We start from the raw sequence: 23,442 nt of genomic DNA on the forward strand, positions 1-23,442 counted from the left end.
CAGACCATGAGCTTAGTTCTAGACGATATTGGTGCTGCAGCTGATTCAGAGGCTCTGGGGGTCTCTTTCTCTGGTGACTGGATCTGTGTCAGTGTGACTGTGGTATTGGGCTCCACACCTGTCTCAGCACAGTAGCTCTCTCCTTCTGACCTTCCAAGCCATCCTTGGTTGGAAAATGATCCTAGCACATTCTTCTGTGGATTTTGCTGCTCCAGGAATTGTCCTATGGCATTATTTCTGTTTCCTCGACTATAAAATGTCTGTCCATATCCTTTGACTATCCATTCATTGGGAACTATACATTGCTACAGAATGTTTAGCTCCTTACTAATTTTAAATAAGTTTGGGATTTGTTTATTTTTAAGTATGATTAAATTCATTTGTATAGAGACGTCCTGTGAGGAAATTCCCTCTAACAATGCAGAGGAGCAACTGTTCTATATAATCTTAGGGAGCTACTTTAGTCAATGGAACTAAGTTATTTGATTGACCTGGGTTTTGTCCAGGAAATGGTTGATACTCTACAAGATACAGTCTCTTTCTCTGAAGTGGTACATCCTCTTCTTTGAACAGGAGAAAGGTGACTAACACAATCACCCTTGTCCTTTTACCTCAAACTCTATAGAAACAGAAGATTATTATAACAGTGAATAATTGTTTATTATAACTTGAATTCAGTATTGACTTTGAGCTAGGTGGTATAGTGGATAGACCACTGGGCCTGAAGTCAGGAAGACTCTTCCTGAGTTCAAATATGGCCTCAGACACTTACCAGCTGTTTGACCCTGGGCAAGTCACTGAACCCTGTTTGACTCAGTTTCCTCATCTGTAAAATGAGTTGGAGACAGAAATGGCAAACCACTCCAGGATCTTTGCCAAGAAAACCCAAATGGGCTTAAAGAGGGTTAGACACGACTGAAAAAACACAATTGAACAACAACAACTGACTTTCAGCAAGTAGTTAACAATAATCTGATAGGTCGGTCAGTCAATAAATAGTCATTAAGTGTCTACTATGTGCTAAGCACTGTACTGTTAATGTTAGAAAATTAAAGTAAACTGAGGGACAATGGTTTTAGAATGATCAATTTATTAGTTAGGCTAGCAGTAACCAGTAATTGGGTCAATGGCCTCTCTCAATGACCAAAGACTCCTAGGTAGGGCTTACTAGCCTTTATATAGGTTTTTGGGTTTTTTGTTTTGGTTTAGCAGGGTTTGGGGGGGTGGTTTGGGGGTTTTTGTGGGGCAGTGGGTGTTAAGTGACTTGCCCAGGGTCACACAGCTAGGAAGTGTCAAGTGTCTGAGGCCGGATTTGAACTCAGGTCCTGTGCTTTATCCACTGCACCACCTAGCTGTCCCCTCTATATGGTTTTGATAAGTACAAGAGAACAAAGGATAGAGTTGGGTAGGTGGGGAAGACAATGCAATTGGTTACAGAGTAGGCATCATGGGGGTGGAGACAACACGATTGGTTGGAAATTGGAAATGTGCAGCCAACAACAACCCCCTCCTTCCTTCCTGTGAATAAGAAATGCTCATTGTTTGAACCCACCTGCAATGCCATCAATAGTGGACTAGACTTCTTTGAGTAACCAGACATCCTTGAAGGAGAGTTTGGTGGTATAAAATAATAGACCAGCCTCCCTGATGTCCACCTTTCTCCTTCAAGGGTAACAGATTTCCTTGAGGTAAGTGATTAGCAGAAGAACTGGATTTCTAAACTTAACTCATTACAGGTCAGAATTTCTGAATTAAGTTCAGAAACAAAGAATCATGACTTAAGTAGCTTGTTCAGTTGCCTCCAACTCTTTGTGATCCTGTGGACCAAAGCCTGCCAATACTGTTCATAGGGTTTTCCAATTTCTCCAAGGGCCTGCTGAGGTATTCCCAGATGTTCTAAACCAGTTGCAATTATTGCCACAGAGTAGCAGAAAACCACAGACCAGACACCAAGACAAACATGAGGTTTGAGGTTTGAGGTTTTTGTGGGCAGCCTTTGTTAGGTAAAGTATCGCCTCTGCTTGGAGAAGTTAAAAATATTTTTACAGGCCCAATTTCTAATCTAGGAGAAATATTTGTGGAGACCATCTTCAGGAATGCCCTGAGTAAGATTTTAATCACTTCAGGAAACCCTCCTGAAGGACCACACAGCCTTGCCACAAGCCTGGTGCTCAGTTTATGGATCTAATCAGGGCTTAGGAGTCCCTAGCAGGAATCCCTTCCTAACCATTCAAGATGTCAAGAAACTAGGGCAGTTAGGTGGTACAGTGGATAAAGCACTGGCCTCAGACACTTGACACTTACTAGCTGGATAACCCATGGCAAGTCACTTAACCCTCATTGCTGTAAAAAAAAAAATTTTTTTAATTTAAAAAAAAGATGTAAAAAAACTGGATGCCAGTTTTTTAGCACCAGAACTGTGAATTAGTTAATGGCTAACAAAAAAACCATGGGTTATGTCAGTGCTTTTGGTACAAAAAGAATCTCAGGAGAAGTGATAGGATTCCCTCACTGACTTTTGCTTTCTAAGACTGGGCTCCTAGTGCCATACTCTCTCAGTGTAGGTGTGGCTGCCAATGGGTTCGGTCCTTTGTTTGGGGGCCCAATTTATCAACTAATGGAAGGCAAGATTAAGGGAGACCTGGAGACTGGCTCTCTCTCCTTAAATGAATTGAAGGAGTAATTTTCACCACTGATAAGAACAAAAACTAGCATGTTGCTATTAGCACACACAACCACATGAGAGGAAATGGCAGCTTGCTTTATACTCATCATACATACACTGCCTCATACTTTACACCAATAGTTGGATATAAATAAATTTGCTCACTATTCTCCTAAGGCCCTTACTAGAATACCAGATAGTGATATCTCACTAAGTTCCTCAATTTACCAAGCAAAAGAAACACCAATAATAATCACTGTGCAATTCTCCAGGTAGAAATATTATTCTCAACTCCTCAAAAATATTGGGGAGCACCAGTGGAAGCAAATTAGTGTTTATTTTTCTGATAGGGAAATAAAACGCTCTCAGTTTCTCAAATCTGGAAAACGGCAAAGACTTGGTGCATGCTCAAGTTGACCTCCTAATTATCTCCCAATCATATCTGGAGAGATTTTATTAAAGGAAACTGAATCCCCTTCAAAAGCAATCCAGGGAGTATACCCAGGTTTTCATTGCCAATTATGTCTTTATCTTGCCAGGTAATCTTCAGACTCTTCCTAAGACAATTGAAATGGAAGCAATTCAGTTTCCTGGCATGGTGCTAGTATACTGTCCAGGTTTCAAATGCATACAACAATGAAGTCAGTACAATGGCTCTGTAGACCTTCAGTTTGATAAGCAGCCTAATATCCCTTCTCTCCCACACTTTCCTTCAGAGACTCCCAAACACTGAGCTAGCTCTAGCAATGCATGCGTCAACTTCTCTGGACATCTCTGGAAAGTATACTGCCAAGGTAAGTCAACTTATCCACAGCATTTCAGACTTCTCCATTTACTCTAATTGATGGTTCCATATATGAATGGTGTAGCACTGGCTGATGGAGAACCTCTGTTTTCTGGTTGTTAATTGTGAGGCCAAAATTAGCACAAGCAGCACAGAATTTATCTATATGCTGTTGCATCTGTCTCAGAGGCTCCACTGATTGCACAATTATTTGTGAACAAAAAGTTGTACAAAAACTCTCCGAAGTCTTGGCTTGTAACTTTTTATGGTTAAATAATTTACTATGAATAAAGTAGCTGATCTTGATGCCATTTTCATCCTTGTTGAAGGAATCCAACATCACTGAAAACATGCTAAAAAACATGGGAGTAAGCATACAACCCTACTTCATTCCACTGATGACTGGGAAAATGTGAGAGCATCCAGAACCTATACAAACATGTCGTCATGTAATTGGCAGTGAACTTCTCCAGGCAACCAAATATTGCCATGATCTTCCACAAGTGCTCATAACTGGCAGTATCAAAGGACTTGGTCAGTTTGATGAACATTTTATACAGATCTCTGTTCTATTCCTGGCATTTCTCCTGGAAAAGAGCAGCAAACTGGCTTTCTGGTAGATCAACTTATTAAGGAGGACTCTGGCAAGAATCCTGCCAGCAATGATGAAAAGAAAGGACAATCTACCCCCATCCCATGATTGTCTTAGTACAAACTATTTCTACAGAAATGGACAGTGGAAGCATCCTCGAACTCCTGAGGGATAACCTCCTCTTACCATATAACTCAGAAGATTTCAGTCAGCTTTTGTATGAGCAGTGGATCCCCTTCCTCGTAAAGCTCAGATGGAATAGATCAGCACCAGATACTTTGCCACAGGAGAGGAGTCTAATGACATTCAAAACTTCTTCATTTGGAAGTTTGACTAGAGAGGAATTTACTTCAACCTAAGGTATTGATAATGGTCTGTTGATCTTTCCAGGACCATGTCCTTATCATTAATCAATGTGACTCCATCCGCACTGAGTAGTTGCAATGCACCATAGGTCTTTGGTGCATAAATAGCCTTCCAGGCATCAAAAAAGCACTTTGGATTGTTACTCTCAGCATAAAACTGAATTTCATCTGCCTTCTTACTGAACCAAGAAAACTGCATCTCTCTAAGCTTCTCTTGTACTTTTCTTCTTCTTCTTCTTCTTCTTCTTCTTCTTCTTCTTCTTCTTCTTCTTCTTCTTCTTCTTCTTCTTCTTCTTTTTTGGTGAGGCAATTGGGTTAAGTGACTTGCCCAGGGTCACACAGTTAGTAAGTGTTAAGTGTCTGAGGCTGGATATGAACTCAGGTCCTCCTGACTCCAGGGACAGTGCTCTATCCACTGCACCACCTAGCTGCCCCTGTACTTTACTTCTGATGGACTTAAACACTGCTTTCTTAGAGATGGCTATCCTGCTGGTAAACCCTGCTTAGTTCTTTTTTTGTTTGTTTGTTTAGCAGCTTGTGAATTTCCCCATCATTTTCATCAAACCAATCCTAATATTTGTGAGCGTTTTGTCCCAGATGAGAAAATGTGGTGCTGTACACCAAATCTCTGAAAGCTGCCCACTCCTTTTCTGCTCCACTGTTGCCAACCATATGTTGGCTCAGCTTTCCCTCCAAGTTATCAACAAACTATTCACCCATGGAGTAGCACTCTGATCTGTTGACATTAGGTCTTCCAGTAGTCATCTTAGCTTGAGGCTGCTACTTTTGTTTAAGGATAAGTTTTGTTTGAGGATAAGTCTATGATTGGTCCAGTGCTCTGCACCACACATCGCCTATCACTCTCACATTCCTCTCCTTACAAGTGACAGCCACTGCCCATAGATACAAATTTAACAAACCCAAAGAAGAAGCTATATGAATTGGTTATGGCAGTACACTTTGGATTTCAAAGGTTTTATATAATTTCTGCCTTCCTAAAATCTGCAGTAACATTTACCAAATGCAAATTGACAACTCCACATTTGTTTTTTGTTTTTTGTTTTGTTTTTTTTTTGCGGGGCAATTGGGGTTAAGTGACTTGCCCAGGGTCACACAGCTAGTAAGTGTTAAGTGTCTAAGGCCGGATTTGAACTCAGGTCCTCCTGACTCCAGGGCTGGTGCTCTATCCACTGAGCCAACTAGCTGCCCCCAGAGTACACATTTGAATACTTAGGACTGTAATTATCATAAGAGAACTGGTCACCAGACTGTCTTGTTATGTAATGGATCCTAAGTCATAAATCAGCCAAAGTATTCTGATCAAGGATGAAATTTACTAATGTTACAAATTAATCACATTATATATCATTCCAAAATCAAAAGTACTTCTATACAATAATTCCTAAGTCACAATTTAAGAAATTTATAATTTAACATTAACTTAAAACAATCTCATGGACTTAAAACAAACACAAAATTAGGCATATTACCAGTCCCCTGACATTAATTCAAATCAACGAATCTCCAAATCAGCCACATGGAAAAACTATTCTACACATCTACTAACACTGACATTCTATACTAGTTGAATTCAGAAACCTGTACTATATAGTTATCACGTTTGCTCTCACAGCTCCAAAAGTTTAGCACCCACAGTTACAGAGCATAGATCAACCATGCTATCAATAATATTTTTCCCCAATTAATTTATCCAAACCAGTATGTCTAAATTAAAACTATTCAACTTTAAAGACTGCTACATAATTCCATCTGTTTTTCATCTATCACAAGAATGGCATAATCTGTGAAAATAAGCTTGAAAATCATTAGCAAAAGCTAATTCCAACTTCCTGAGGAGGAAATAAGCATTTTTCCAAGTAGCATTTCACAATTTTACTGGCATAGAAACTTTGCTATTCTCATCATACTGTTATGGGCCCAGGCCACCCCAGATGTTGTCTGGGGAGATCAAGAACCCTTCTCCTTGAAACCCCAGAAGTTTCCAGGGAGATCAAAGAACCTTCTCCTTGAGAAACTAAACCAAAAGACAGACACACCTAAAAAGGTAAGTGGCAGATCAGGACTGAGCTAACTCCAGGACCATCACCCTTCATTCCAGTCACCCCATCCCTGGTGTAATGATTGGAATGATGCCACATACTGGAGACTTGCTGTGGGGAAGCTCTGCCATGAGGAAAATGCCTCAGAGGGCAAGGCCATGTGGCTTTTTCTTGGCATCAGGAAATGACGTTTGCTCATGGGTGCTGTCTATCAAGGCTACCAGCCAATCAACTTGAGGAGCCTCCTATTTTCTGGGAGGTGACAGGAAGGAGGAAAGAGAGCCTGCATGGAGAGCTCTCGCTCTTTTGGGTTCCTCACTTGATGGTGGCGGTGGCGGCAGAGGACTTCACAGGAAATTTGAGGAAAGATAGGAATGCCAGGCTGTTGGAATTCTGTTCTCAATCTTTTTCTTTCTATTTTTCAATAAACCCTTAAAAACCTAAACTCGTTTTATCAGTGATTTTAGTCAGTTTCCCCCAAAACTGGGGGAACAGATTAGAATCCACATTTAGAATCTTAAATTACACACTGGGGAGATAAGATTAGGTGTGGCTGCTGCCTTTGTGGCATGAGGAGGAGAGAGATGGCTTGAGAGATCCGCAGCCACCCCTCACCCAATTCTCCCAGCCTCCACCAGTGGGGGATGGTCCTCCTCAATAAGGGAACTTTCCACAGTCAGAAGATCACCTCCTTCAGTCCTCTATAAAAGTATCTGCCTGGGGCAGCTAGGTGGCACAGTGGATAAAGCACTGGCCCTGGATTCAGGAAGACCTGAGTTCAAATCCAGCCTCAGACACTTGACACTTACTAGCTGTGTGACCCTGGTCAATTCACTTCACCCTCATTGCCCCACAAAAACAAAACAAATAAAACAAAAGTATCTTCCTGTCCCCTGCTCGAGGAGATAGGTATCTCAAAGTCACTCCTCTGTGCTATGCCTTCTCCCCAAGAGCAGTCCAAGGATTTCTCTCTGTTTCCTTTCCCTAGCCCCTAAATAAACTATTATTTTATTCTAATTGGTTTTGTGTGCAAGAGGGTGCAATTCTTCAAAGAGGAATTTCTAAGGACCCCAAGCCCCTACCCCTATCCCAAACCCTTACCCCTTTCCCAAACCCCCACTCTGTTTCCCCATAACAATATCCTGATAAGGCCTAAAACTTCCTTAAAGTTGTATTTCTGCTTTCCAATCATGAGGCTTTTTTTTCCTCTGCTGTTTTTCTAAATTGACCCTTACTATAGATTCTGATAGCTGGCAAAATGAGGGCCTTGTAGTCAACCTGTTAGAGTGAAAAATCACTGCTTCTATTTTCTGCAGGTGGGAAATGAGGAATTGAAACAACTCCCCTAGCCTCTAAATGGATTTAGTGCCAATGTATGCAGAGGTGTATTTTTCAGAATTTTCTACTTTTAAGAGCAACTTTGTGTACTTCTCGTTGCCTTTGAAATGAATTTCAGGTATATCCTTTATCAATGTAAACCACTTCTTAGTTCCTTTTTCATTCTCTGTTTCTTTTTTTTACTGGCTATAATTAATCCAAACTGGGCCTGGCATAGGACAGAATTGCATTTCTTTGTATATTGATTCAGCATTTCACTTTCCAATAGTATTAATTCCTTAACCTCATACTTCCCTGCTTTCAAATCATGTTTTCAGATCATTTCCTTTTTTTTGTTGTTGAATCTCTTTTGCAAATTAGCAGTTTTCTTATGATCCCAAGTTCATTGTAAAACTTTGCTTTTAGGTGACCAGAGCTGAAACTTTCAGGTTTATAGACAGTTTTTCATTTTGCCAAATAAAATATTTCCAGTTTGGCCTCTTACTTAATAATTTGAAAATGCATAGTTTATTCTGAATTCTTTTAGATGACTTCATTTTACCTAGGCAATTAAATTCTATCAAATCATTTAAAAGCTCCCAAAATTAAATTTTGCCTTTTCCCAAATTGTTATATTTGCATTTTCTGAGGCAAAATCTCCCTGGATCAAGATTATTTAAATGAAAGAAAGAGAAGAAATAATTACTAGGAGATTCCAAACACAACATAAGGCTCAGCTTCAAACTAAAAACTGCAAAACCTCTATACCTTTTTTCTCTCTACTTTTAGTCCCAGGCAATCTGCTGCCCAAAGCTCAGAAGAAGCTAAGGAAAGTTTCATGGTCACCTGGATCATAGAGTTAGGCACAATTTCACTCAATATCAGAGATATTGCTGGATTTTGACTTGGTTAGGCGTGTGCTGGCAAATGTTTAACAACCAACTGGAAGGAAAGAAGGAAGGAAGGAAGAAGGGAGGGAGGGAGGGAGGGAAGGAAAGAAAGACAATTCAACATATTTCCAGTTTAATCTCAAGATGCAGAATGACACATACATTTTTAATGTGACCAATGTGGGAATTTGTTTTGCTTAACTATGCAGATTTGTTATAAGGATTTTCTTTCTCTTTTATTTTCAGGGCCTGGGGAGGGGGGAGAAGGTAGGAATGAGAGGAGATAGGGATAGGTTTCCCAAAAATATGAGAAAAGAACAGAAGGAAAGCCTGAAGGAATACAAAGTAGGACAGCATTGAAAGTTATATAATGAATTTATTTTATATTTAAAAAGCTCTAGAGATAAGAGAATCATTCTACCAGGTAAAATCTCCTATTCTACAATGCCTATGGAAATGTTAATTTTATTTGGTGTTTTTAATGAAAGAAGAATACAAATTAAAAAGAAAAGAAAAGCTTTATGCACACTCAGGCTTCATTTCCCTGGTTCACCTCCCCAACCTTATCCACACACAAATGCACTTAAGAGTTCTCCCTGAAATAGCTCTTTTAAACCTCCCCCCATAGCTTCACTTCCTCACTTCACTTCCTCACTTCACTCAGCTCACCCCTCTCTCCTTAGCTCCTTCAGTGGATAATTTATCCCTGCTTTGTTTCTTACCCATGTTTCTCCTGTGCCTCCATGCCTTTCTAACTTATGTGTTCTAATTCTCTCACCAACCTTCCAAACAACTATAAATTAATTGAAGGAAGGAAACAAGCATTTATTAAGCACCTAGAATATGCCAGGAAACTGTGCTAAGTACTTTACAATTATTATTTCATTTGATCCTGTAATGGTGGGAAAATGGGGTATGGGTTGGGGTTGGGGTTCTTGGGAATTCCTTTTTAAAGAATTACACCCTCTTGCACACAAAACGTAGTTAGAATAAGGTGATAGTTTATTTAGGAGCAAGGGAAGGGAAGGGTAGGGGGAGGAAAACCATGAAAGAAATCCTTGGACTTTTCATGGGGAGATTTGGCATAAAGCACATGGCTCAGAGGTACCAAATCTCCTCGAACAGGAGACTGGAAAGTACTTTTATAGAGGCCTGATGGGGGTGGACCATCTGCCTGTGGAAAGTTCCTTTAGTGAAGGTGGACCATCCCCCACTGGTGGTAGCTGGGGGAACTGGGTGAGGAGTGGAGGACCATCCCCTACTGGTAGTGACTAAAGGAATTGGGTGAGGGGTGGCTACAGATCCCTCTTCAGAACGCAAAGGCCACACCCAAATTTATCTCCCCAGGGTAAGGGAGACCAGAATGAAGGGTAGGAATCTGAAGCTAGCTCAGTCCAATTTGGTTCAGCTTATCTCTCTAGGCGTTATCTGTCCTCTGGTTTAGTTTCTCAAGGAGAAGATTCCTTGGTGTGCCCCAGAGAACTTCTGGGGTGCTCTGCACCCCATGACAATCCTCACAACAATCTGGGGAGGTAAGCACCACTACTATTATTATTATTGCCAGTTTACAGTTGAGGAAACTGAGGCTGGCAAAGGTTAAGTGACTTACCCATCATCACAGGTCTTCCTGACTCCAGGCCTGGGGTTTTACCCACTATGCCACCAACTGCCTCCTGATTTCTGTTTGAGTCCTGGTTCCAATTATTAATTATTTGTATGACCTTGAACAAGCCACTTTATCATTCTAAGATTATATAACACCTACTATTATAGATGTAACCCCCAGTTCCTAAATACAATGGTATGGTGCTCTTTCTTCATTGGTGGAGATCAATGCTCTGAGCCTTCATGAAGATTGAGGCAGAGTTAGTGAGAACAGGAAAGAAGGGTGGCTCAAGAGTTTCTTTGAGTCTCTGGGTGCTACAGGAGCCCCAGGCACATCTGGCTTCCATATCCAAGAGAGAAAATAGAGGATACCAATCCTACTTCATGTTGCTGAAGGAAGATTCCAGGAAGACATGAAAAGCACTGACAGTCTCCATCATGTCTCTATCCCCAGCGTGCTACATTAGAGACTTTGGGAAACTTCCCCTGGGGTAAGATCTAGGACTCACAAAGTTAGAAATGCCTATCTCAAGACTTGTACTCAGTCACCAACAACAAGGTGGCTCAGTGAATAAAGAACTGAGCCTAGAGTCAGGAATAACTGAGTTCAAATCCAACCTCACAAGCTGTGTGACCCCGGGCAAGTCACTTAACCTCCATTTGCTTTAACCCACTGGAGAAGGAAATGGCAAACCACTCCAGTAACCTTGCCAAGAAGTCATGAAGGGTTGGCCGCAAATGAACAACACCACCAACAATCAGGCAAAGAAACACAGAGCAGAAGAGGCAGCTAAGGCTCTTAGATTTATACCCATGCAGGTCATAGACTTTAGCTACCATGTGTTCACAGCCACTATTCTAATAGGCACCTTCTCTCACTCCTCATATTGAAAGCTATCTGTTCCCAGTCCTGCTTGTAATCAGTGTTGGGGGAAGCGTCCCCCTTGATATTAGTCATTTAGCCAAGTCATCCCCTACCTTTGACCTTTGTACACCAACTTGTAAATTGTCATGTTCTTGCTACCTTGGGGAGGACCTGAGGTGCAAGGGCCCAACCTCTTCTGCTGTGGTGGACCTATGTGAATTATCTTTAAAGTTACCTATGAAAGCTGTCTCCACCTAGAAGCCATGGCTGATCTTCAGTGATCAATCCCATGTAGCTACCTTGATGTACTCATAATAAACTCCTTTTAATTCTCTTTGTCCTAAATTTGGCCTCATTAATCAGGGTGAAATCCCAAATGACAAATCTTCCTTTCAACACTCACAGTAGAGACTCAGATCAACCCTACAGCTCTGAAGCCAGAAAGAAAAGTGAGCAACCAAGTCAAGGTCAATCCCTTTTAAAGATCCACTAAGCAGTTCTTCCTGCTTGGTGGCCAATAAAGAGATTACTTCATCAGCCCCAAAGCACTTGAGTCCTTCAGTAAATGCCTTTACTTTGAAATAATTGTGTTCTTTGGCCAACTATGGTAAAAGTAAGTATACTAATGGGAACTTATGAGTTCTAGTTTCAAAAGTGAGGACCCACAGAGGACTCTTGAACCTTAAGTAGTTGTTCCCTAGGGTACACACCCTTTGATTTCAAGGAGGAGGTGATAGCTCTAAAAGGTACTACAAATACCTGTATTTGCTACCTCATAGCATAGTCATAACCATCAAATGAGATAATGTATGTGAAGGCAGGACTGTGGTGGGTTTTTGTTTGTTTTGTTTTCTTAAGACACATAGTTAAGCTCTGCCCTTCCCTCCAGCGTAACTAACTGAAGCTCTAGTACAGTGATCTGTATGGATGAGGATTTGTAGCATGGAATTGGGAAAGATTTCAAAGGAAATAACTCCCTGGAAAGCCAAGGTTCTTTTCCTGGGGTTCATGAACTTAAAAAAATATTTTGATAACAGTATTTCAGTATAATTGATTTCTCCATAATATTATGTATATTATTTTATACATTAAAAAACTTCACTCTGAGAAGGGGGCCCATAGACTTCACTAGGCTGTCAGAGGGGTCCAGGACATAAAAGAAAGTTAAGAACCTCTGTTCTAAACTATATACATGATTACTCTGAGAGTAGCAGCTCAGATGAATCAGGGGAAGTGAAAAGACACGCTTAACCTAACCCGGAGGATTTCTGCTGACTGATACAGGGTTTGAATTACAAAAGAAAGAACTAGTCCTGTTAGTAGAGCTAAAAATCCTTCCTTGAAATAAATAGAAGCAGTCAGATAGGAGTGGCATATCATTAGAAGACCAGCAGGTTGGGGCAGCTAGGTGTCGCAGTGGATAGAGCACTGGCCCTGGATTCAGGAGTACCTGAGTTCAAATCCAGCCTCAGACACTTGACACTTACTATCTGTGTGACCCTGGGCAAGTCACTTAACCCCCATTGCCCCACAAAAACAAAAACAAAACAAAAAACAGAAGACCAGCAGGTGACAGTAGATAGCAGCAGGGGGGGTGGGGGGGACACCACATACTCCACCCACCCATCCAATATTGCCAAGTCTTGTGGTTTCTGTTTTTACATCTCCCATGTGCATCCCCTTTCTCCCCTCTGACACTGCCATCACCTGCAGGTCCTCATCACCTCATGCCTGGACTATTGCAGTAATAGCCTATTGGTTGGTCTCCCTGTTTCAAGTCTCTCCCCACTCCAATTACCTTGCCAAAGTGATTTTCCTCAATAAAGTGCAGGTCTGACCATGTCATCCCAATTATTTGATAAATTCCAGTAGCTCCCTATTACCTTTAGGGTCAAATATAAAATTCTGTTTGAGGGGCAGCTAGGTGGTACAGTGGATAAAGCACTGGCCTTGGATTCAGGAGGACCTGAGTTCAAATCCAGCCTCAGACACTTGATACTTACTAGCTGTGTGACCCTGGGCAAGTCACTTAACCCTCATTGCCCCACAAAAAAAAATTCTGTTTGACTTTTTAAATCCTTCATAACTTGTTCCCTTACTACCTTTTCAATCTTCTCACATTTTATTTGCCTCCAAGAACTCTACAATCTGGTGGCCTTGATGTTCCTCACACAAAACCCATCATTTCCTAACGCCTTTCCTTCTGAATAACTGTCCTTCCTGCTTGGAATGCTCTCTCTCGTCACCTACAGCTTTCAGGCTTCCCTAGCTTTCTTTAAACCATAGCAGAGTAAACACTTAAGAAATGCTTATTGACCAGACCAGGGCTTCTTAAACTTTTTCCACTCATGACCCCTTTTTGCCCGAGGAATTTTTACATGACCCCCAGGTATACAGGTATATAAAATAGGTATATAAATCAAACATTTACTGCCAAATTTCTTATGACTGCCACATTCAGTTCTGCAACCCCATAAGGGGTTGCAATCCACAGTTTGAAAAGCTGGGGACTAGACTGTGTCCAACAGAGTTCCAGAGGTAGGGTGCCAGCAGATGGCAGAAGAGAGCAACCCAGCCATGGAGGACCAGCCGGGATCCAAGCAGTAGAGAGGATAACCTATAGCCAGATAACATCTCTAGACCTTGTGGGTGACATCATTTGGATCTGCAAGAGAGAATATCCATCAACGGTGTTGGAGGTGCAAGTTCATGGTAAGGGCACCACCTTAGCAGAGTAATTTTTCTGCATGTTCTACATGTTCTGTAGCTAGATGGTGCAGTGGAAAGGGCCTGGAGTCAGGAAGACAGGAGTTCAAATCTGACCTCAGACACTTACTAGCTCTGTAGCCCTGGGAAAGTCACTTAACCCTGTTTGCCATAATATCCTCATCTGTAAAATGAGAGGGAGAAGGAAATGGAAAACCACTCCAGTATCTTTGCCAATAAAACTCTCAATGGGGTCACAAAGAATCAGACACAATTGCAAAATGACTAAATAATAATACCCATTGTTCTGAACACATGATCTCCTAAGTGGGATTAAGAAAGAAAATATTTAAACTTTTACTTATATCTATTTTCATCCAAAAAGAAAGAATGAAATTAAGCTTACTTAAATATCTAATACATGGACTAACACTGGTGCCTTCATTCAGTTCATATGAAAGGTACCATACCTATGTCATATATATGTCAAGTACCATACATAATACATCCTAATGGAAGAGTCATTCCACAATGTGGAAAAGGTTCTCTGCAGAAGGAATAGGCCTGAAGTAAAGCCCACTCTTGTTGGTTTGCTTTTAGAAGCAGTTAGGTGGCAAAGTGGGCCCTAGAGTCAGGACCTGAGTTCAAATCCTACGCCAGATAAGTGACTGTGGGCAAATCACTTAACTCTGTCTCAGTTTCCTCAACTATAAAATGAACATAATTAGAGCACCTACCTCATAGAGCTGTTGTAAAGGTAAAATGAGATAATATTTGAAAAGGACTTAGCACAGAACCTACTATATATAGTAGGAGCATAAGTGCTTCTTTCTTAACCTCCTTTATTCCCCTTTTGGAATACTGTCTGTATATCAGAGTTTGTATGCCGAGCTCACTCCCAAATCTCAAGTCAAAAACAAATGATGAGCTAATCTGACCTGACAAGATGTCAGCCACAAAAATATAAAATTATCAAGATTATTTGAAATGTGAATTTGTTTACACTAGCATAATGATGAACCTTGCCCTGAGTATATATTATGCCTCGAGATATTATCTAATAGTATGAAGCCATCACAATTAGTAAGACATCTTAAAACTAATCTACTATTGCTGAAAGTGATGTATGTCACCCATAAAAACATTCCTATCTGCACACTTAGGTTAGAGGATTTTTTAACCTGATTAAAAACCTTCCAAAGAGTTTTGATGAGTTTTAAACTCATTTGTTAAAAGTATAAAAATGCATCACCTCCTCATTAGCTTTCAAGAAGAGTTGACTGGCATTAGCAAAGGTGGAAACATACTTGTCAAACTTCTTTGAAAACTTTTGCATAATTGGTGGATGGGATTAAAAGGTAGGCAACATGATTCTGTAAGCGTGGCCAACAATGCACTTCCACCTGGATCTACATATCTTTGTGAGGTATATTTTCTATGTAACTGGGCTTTGAGAATACCCAGATCACCTAAGATGAAGGAACCCTGTGGGAGGCATTAGGGACCTACTTTTAGGAGAAGTTATCCTGCTCTCCTGCCACATGGATGGGAGTAACCTCTTTCCATTGACTACATAGGTGGAACAGGCTACATCTATCTTCAAAACTACCAGACTGAGATAGACTCTCTCTTTATGGGAGGGGAGTGCCTATTAACTAAAGTTTCAATCACAGTAAGAGAACCATGTACTGATCTGGGTGAAAAGAAAGAAAAAAGAAAGGAAAAGAAAAGAAAAAAGAAAATCTCATTCTGCATTCTGAGTCCTTCTTACCTCTATTAGGAGGGGGCTAGCATGTTTCAGAATGAGTCCTCTGGAATCATGGTTGGTTATTAACCCAAGAAGAGTTCCTAATCTTTCAAAGTTGTTTGCCTTTACCATATTGTTACCATTGTATACATTATTTTCCTGTTCTGATAACTTCATTTAGCATCATATCATATACCTCTTTCCAGGTTTCTCTTAAATCATCTCTCCAATTGTTTCTTACAACACAATAGTATTCTATCACATTTATATACCATTACTTGTTCATCCATTCCCTAATTTATGGGCACTAGGGGTATATGATTTTTAAAATTTGGAAACTACTAATCTACACATGCATTCTCTTGCACACATCACTGACCATATGTCTTCCCTTCACATATTTCCCGGGCTTGTTCCCTGGACACAAATGTTTCCTTTATATATGTTCACTCTCCCACCAGTGATGTAACAACCTGCTGACATGTGTCCTCCTGTATATATAGGAGCTCTTCCTATTTTGCTATGCTTTTTAATTAAATTTCTTTTGCTTGGAATTAGTCCATCTTCTGGTTGGTCTGGTAAAAGAAACATCCATAGGGTTTCTTGAAACTAGAACAGCTCTTAAGAGATCCTTGGGCTACATATATTAAAAATTTTATAATCATCAAGTACTATGTTTTAGTTATTATAGTAATGATTACAAAGAGAAAGTAGGCCAAAAACTTCCAGGCAACCCTGGCCCAGGATCTCAGGTAAGATTAGAGTCTGGCTGGATTCCTTTCCTTGCCTGTGGTATCCAATTATTCAAATCTCTACATCCATGAAGCAGGCCCTTTCTAAGTTTGGGGGTGGAGGAAGCAATAGTAAATTACTCCTGAGAAATTAAAAGAAAACCTGCCTTGACCTGCACTAGGTATGGAAGTGACCCTAGGCTCTCCAAGGCCATTCAAATGGAGGACAAGGTTTGACAGGTCTTACCAAACTGCAGAAGCTTTGAGAAGAGTCAGAGAGACATTTGTTTTCTCTGTTACCTGAAGACCACCTAAGTACAGAAAGATTCCTCACCAGCAGGTTGGTCACTAGGTGATGAATCCTTTGGCCATGGGGATCCATGAAACAGTTGTGGTGGGGGTGGGAGGGAAAGAACTACAATGCCTTTCCTTCCACCATACACAGCAATGTCAGGGTGTGCTAGACTTTCTCCGGAGCCAAGCCATTCCTCTCCCCCTGAATAGCACAGGAGCAGCCCTAAAAGTTTTGAACAACCTCACCCATTTGGCTCCAGAAGGACTCACAGAATCCCAGATTCGTAGATTTGGAAAGGGAGCTCAGGGTTCAGTAACCCTATTAATCTAACCCATGCCTAAACATGAATCCCCATTAGAACACACCCAACAAATAGTCATGGAGGCTTTACTCAAGGACCTCGATTAAGGGGGAAACCACTACCTCTTGAGGCATCCATTCTACTTTGGAAAGCTCTAATTGTTAGGACAATCAAACCCAAGTTTGTCTCTTTGCAACTTCAACCCATTAGTACCAGTGCCAATGAGAGAAAGTATAATTACTCTTCTTCTACATTACAGCCTTTTAGATACCCACAGAGTCTTCTCCAGGCTAAACATTCCTATTTCCTTCAACTATTGTTCATATGACATGAGATAGAAGACAGCATAAAGTATAAAGTGGATAGAGGGCTGGGCCTGGAGTCAGAAAGACCTAATGTGAAATCTTACCCCAGACAGTTACCAGCTGTGTGACCCTGGGCAAGTCATTTAACATCTATTCACCTTGGTTTCCTCAATTGTGAAGTGGGGATAATGATAGCACCTGCCTCCCGTGGTTGTTGTGAGGATCAAATGAGATAATATTTACAAAACATTTAGCACAATGCGTGGCACACAGCAGATGCCTAATAGATTCCCTTCCCTTATGAGATCAAGACCTTTTACCTCGCTGGTTACACTTCTCTGGACACTTTCCAGCTTATCAAATGTCTTTTTAAACTGTAATGCCCAGAACTGAACACAATACCCCAGACATCATCTGACCAAGAATTATCACTTCCTTATTCCTGGAAACTATGGCCTTTAAAATTTAGTCTAGTATCACGTTAGTGGCTGTTGACTCACATAAAGTTTGCAGTCAACCAAAACCCTAAGTGGTTTGGGGGGGGGGGGTTTCTGCTACATTGCCATGTGCTTCCTCTATCTTATTCTGCTGACATCCATGTTTGTCCTAAGTATAAGATTTTATACTCATTCTTATTAAATTGTATCTTGTTAAATTGCTAGGACAAACCAAACCAGCTCTCTATCCTCATTCTCAAGATCTTTCTGGATGCTGACTCTAACATCCATTGTGCAAACCTTTCCTAAGCATGCCATTTATGTCTTTGTCCAAGTCATTGATACAAATGTAAACAACACCTGCCAACTTGACGTTCAATCATTAAGCAAGATGCTTTGAGGCCAGTTGTTTGACTAGATCCTGAATCCACTGAATTATACCATAATCTGGCCCACATCTCCCCAACTTTTCCTCAAGAATAGTATGAAATACAAAAATAAAATTAAAAAGAATAGTATGAAATACTTTATCATATGTTTTGCTAAAATCTAGGAAACCCATAGCCACAGCATTCTTCTGCTCTATCAGTATGACCTGTTTTGGGTAAAGCTGTGCTGGTTCTAGATCACTGATTCCTATTATAGGCCTTCTTTAACCACCTCTTTAATCATGCATTCCAGAATTTTACCAGGAATCAAAGTCAAGCTTACTGACCAATGATTTAAAAACAATGGAAGGGACCAGAGGTTAAATACAGGATCCTATGATTCCTTAAAGACATAGTGATGATTGTTGAGGCTCGGGCTGAGCTTATGCATGCAATGACAATTATGTGTGAAAAGAAGAGGTATAGATTCAACCATTCTGGAGAACAATTTGGAACTATGCCCAAAGGCCTATAAAACTGTGCATATGGGGGCAGCTAGGTGGCACAGTGGTTAAAGCACCAGACCGGCCTCAGACACTTGACACTTACTAGCTGTGTGACCCTGGGCAAGTCACTTAACCCCCATTAGCCGGCAAAAAACAAACAAAAACAACTGTGCATACCCTTTGACCCAGCAATACCACTATTAGGTCTTTATTCCAAAGAGATCATAAAGAAGGGAAAAGGACCCACATATACAAAAAATATTTATAGCTGCTCTTTTTGTGGTGGCAAAGAATTAGAAATTGAGGGGATGCCCATCAATTGGGGAATGGCTAAATAAGATGTGGTATATGAATGTAATGGAATACTATTGTGCTATAAGAAACAATGAGCAGGCAGATTTCAGAGAAACCTAGAAGGACTTACATGAATTGATGTTGAGTGAGATGAGCAGAACCAGGAGAACATTGTACACCGTTTCAACAACCTTGTGTGATAATCAACTGTGATAGACTTAACTCTTTTCGGAAATACAATGGTCCAAGATAATTCCAAAGGACTCATGATGGAAAATGCTCTCCACATCCAGAAAAAAGAACAATGGAATCTAGATGCAGATTGAACCATACTGTTTCTACTTTTTCTGTTTTTGTTTTTTCTTTTTTGAGGTTTTTTCCTTGTGTTCTGATTCTTCTTTCACAACATGACTAATGCAGAAATATTTTTAATGTGATTATACATATATAACCTGTCAGATTGCTTGCTGTCTTGGGGAGAGGGGAGGGAAGGGAGAAAAATTTGGGACTAGAAATCTTATAAAAACAAATGTTGAAAACTATCTCTACATGTAACTAGAAAATAATAAAACACTTTTATGATAAGAAAAAAAAAGAGGTGGTGTAATGAGAGGTCTGGTATATGCACAGGCCCCACTGACTTACTGACAAAGCCAAGGTGGAGGATACTAGGAGCAAAAGAGTCACCAAGCTCACCGAAGAGCAACTGAGGCAAAAATGGTAATGGCTGATGCTCACAGGAGTTTCTGAATGCCCCAGAAGCCAATCAAAGAACCTCCCCTTCACCACTCAGCAGCCCAGAAACCAGTTGTGTGTCTATACATGTTTATCCATGCTCCACACTCTCTCCAAGGTGCTTCCCTTACCCATCAGCACCCTTTTTCCTGAAATGAACTCCTTAGTGCCTCCTTATGGAGAAGTTGCATGAGGGGAGCACATTGATGGAGTCTGCCTATGAGCCAGGCTCCTACTACAGAAGGATCAAAGAGGAGATAGGGCTGCTCTTTGGACTGAATGGGGCAAGGATAACCAACAGTAAAGAGAAGACTGAGCTGCTATATTATTTGATTTTTTCTTCTGTTTTCTCTGCCAAGGACAATGACTTTTGGACTAGAATGAATAAAATAGAAAATGGCTAATAGGAAGGTTGATAACCAATATAAATAAAGAGATCCTAAGAAAGCACCAGTCACTTGTGATACAGTCCGGTCACTTGGCTCAAATAAACTATATCCTCAGTTATTAACAGAACTGGCTATTCTTCCCCACCCCACCACCCCCAGCACTCTTCCATCTCCTAAGGGTTCATGCCACTTGTGTGTTCCCAACTCCAACCCGAGGTTACTAAGGTTACTAGTCCCCTCTCCATCCTCTTCCTCATGCTACCTGACTTCCTTCACCATCCCATTTACCAGTCCCTGTATCATCTGCCTCTGTATTCCCACTTATTCATCCTTGCACCCATTGTGGTTATTAACATGTGATTACCATCCTGTTTCCAACTGCTGGTTGTGGTCTTTCCTGGCAAAACAAAACAAAACAAAACAAAAGAACCCAAAGAAGCAGGCTGCCTGCCCCCATTTCATAATTTCACAGTTCAACAAGTTAATGATCAATTCAGCCATGAAGAAGAAGACTGCTGAGGTAATGCCCTGGGAGCCCTCCTGGAACTGTAGACAACCTCAGTGGGAGACACATAGCTAACATCTTCACATGGTGCTTTTGCTTTAAAGCTTTCGAAGCATTCTACATGTTATCTCATTTGATCATATACCCAGGAGCCACACTAGAGACCACACTCCTGGGGCCCTTACTTAGTGGTAGAAGCCTATGGGTCAGGGAGTTCCATGAACTAACTCTGTTATGAACTCTATTTGTTTTCCTTTTTTTAAGATCGGAAGATCAGCTATTTAGATTTGTAAAACCTTATTTTACAGATGCAGAAACCGAAGCTCAGAGAGATTAAGCAATTTGCTCAGGGTTACACAGCTAGGAAGTGTCTATGGCAGGATTTGAACTCAAGTCATCCTGATTTCAAGTCAAGCACTTTAGTCAATCAATGCTCCAGGTACATTTGCAACCAAGAGGAAAAAGAAAAGACATTATTGAGCATTTATATGTCAAGAAAGGGATGGAGAACAGGAAAGAAGGAAACAAGTATTTTTTTAAGTATCTGATAAACACCAGGCACTGTGCTAAGCATTTTACAAATTATCTCATTTGATCCTCACAAGCAGCCTGGGAGGTAGATGCCATTATTATCCCCATTTTACGGTTGAGGAAACTGAGGCAGACAAAGGTTAAGTGACTTGCCCTGGGACACACCTCTAAGTGTCAGATCAGATGAGAACTCAGATCTTCCTGTCTCCAGCCCCAGCTCGCTAACCATTTTACCACCTTGCTGTGTAGAATGCAGGACAACAAATGGGGCCAGGATTTAGCCTGGGTCTCAATGGAACATAAAAAGCAGCACAGGAAGACCTCTGTAGATCTCGATAGAGGATTTACTAAAGGATTTCAATGTGAGTCATTCTTACAGGATGAGACAACAATGGAAGAGTTTGCATCAGTGACATCACATATTCATCAAAATACTTTGGCATGACAGAGAAATGGAGAGGAAAATCAAAATAACAAGTGTGGGAAAGTTTTCAAAGATGCAAGGAATCTAAGGAAGTCTCAGAATCAGGCATGGTCTTCACTGGAGTTAAAAACAGCTCGGGGCAACTAGGTGGCACAGTGGATAGAGCACCAGCCCTGGAGTCAGGAGGACCTGAGTTTAAGTCCGGCCTCAAACACTTGACGATTACTAGCTGTGTGACCTCGGACAAGTCACACAATTGCCTCACAAAAACAAAACAACAACAACAACAACAACAACAACAAAGATTAAAAAAAAAAAAGCTCGAACTGATCTCGGCTGCCTACTTTTATCACCTCAGTTATTTTTTAGGCAAGAGATTTCCTTCCTATTGACTTCTCCATCTCTTTCTTACCCCGGGAAGAATCTCCAGGGATCCGTTCCCTTAGGTAAATAAGTCTCCACACGAGGCAGGCTTTCTCTTTTGATCTAGTAAAAATGTGATTATTTCGGGGTCCTAATGGCAAATCTTTGGGTACCCAAGAGAATTATGGGATTATAAACTCATAGGTCATTAGAGCTGAAAGGGTACTTAGCTATCACTTAATTCAACCCTCTTCTTTTACGGATGACTCTAATGAGAGTAATTCACAACACCAGGGAAATTGTAGATTATCTCATTAGTCAACAAGTTATTAAGTGCTTAGCGTTTCTTCCTATTTCACATATGAAAGTTATCCTAGGTCACCCTTTCTCATCCCTTTCTCCTTTCTCCCCTGCTCCCTGTAACTCTAATCTCACAGGTCTCCTGATTTTACCTCTGCTGTCAAAAGGTAGGGGGCACCTGCTTCCTGAAAAACTAAATATCCTTATGCCCCTGTTAGAAGTATCTAGTCACCTAGGTGGCTCAGTGGATAGATAGAGTATTGGTCCTGGAGTCAGGAAGACCCAAGTTCAAATTTGACCTCAGAAACTTACTAGCTATGTCACCTGGGGCAAGTCATTGAACCTCTGTCTCAGTTTCCTAAACTATAAAATGGGAATAACAAAAAATAAAACAAACAAACAAACAAACAAGGGGCAGCTAGGTGGCACAGTGGATAGAGCACCGGCCCTGGAGTCAGGAGGACCTGAGTTCAAATCCGGCCTCAGACACTTAACACTTACTAGTTGTGTGACCCTGGGCAAGTCACTTAACCCCAATTGCCTCACTTAAAAAAAAGGGGGGCGGATAACAATAGTATCCACCTCACAAGGTGTTGTGGAGATCAAATAAGATGATATTGGCAAAATGTTGAACAGTGCCTGGGACATAGCGGGTAACTGCTCATTCCCTTGTGGGAAGAGGTTAAGGTCCCTTCGAGGGATGTTGATGGCCCCAGAAGTCCTCTTTGGCCCCTTCACCATAGCTGGGTGAATTCACATTTAAGTAGTTGGCTCTGGGAAGGCGTCCATCCTAACCACATGAAAACAAGTGTCCTGTCCTTGTAGCCACCAGTCCCTTAAAACTTTTTTTTTCCAATCCTAGCTTCTGCTCAGCCTTAGGGATCTCAGGGGTTCTTCAGCTAACCAGAGCAACTGGAAAGACATGTGGTTCCCTGGGGGTAGAAGGGTCCCATAAAATGCCCCCTCCTCATCTGAAGCCCATGCCCACTGCCTTCTATACAACCTGTCATCCCTGCCCATGACAAGGGGGTTTCAGGGATAGAAGGCCCCTCCCTTCTTCCCCCACTGTGTTCACTGCTCCCAACTCCCTCCTCCCTCCCCCCCCCACATCCCAAGGGTGTCCAGGACATTGTGTGTCTCAGGAAACCATTCAGACGTGGGGCCTGAAGCTGGTCGAGAAGGAGGAGGAGGAGGAAGGGGATGTGGGAACAGAGGAGACTCTCCTGCCACAACCAACCAAAGACTCTGGGGGGTCCCCTCCTAGAGAGAGAAGGGTGTGGAGCCTGGGGGAGTGTCAGAGATGCAGCACCCTTCCTTGCTGCTGCTGCTGCTGCTAATCTCCCTACCATTGACCCGAGGTAA

General features: G+C 41.3%; 1 protein-coding gene across 1 annotated transcript in view; it reads left to right on the plus strand.

Annotated features, from left to right (window-relative positions):
* Nucleotides 1-23,258: 23,258 nt before the first annotated feature.
* Nucleotides 23,259-23,442, plus strand: part of NOTCH4 (notch receptor 4) — a 32,515-nt gene continuing 32,331 nt past the window's right edge. Inside the window, 1 exon segment of the mRNA XM_044002288.1 lies at nucleotides 23,259-23,438. Coding sequence (XP_043858223.1) covers nucleotides 23,381-23,438 — 58 coding nt within the window. The 5' untranslated portion in view covers nucleotides 23,259-23,380.

This window comes from Dromiciops gliroides, chromosome 4 (assembly GCF_019393635.1).
Source record: "Dromiciops gliroides isolate mDroGli1 chromosome 4, mDroGli1.pri, whole genome shotgun sequence".
NCBI classification, from domain to species: domain Eukaryota; kingdom Metazoa; phylum Chordata; class Mammalia; order Microbiotheria; family Microbiotheriidae; genus Dromiciops; species Dromiciops gliroides.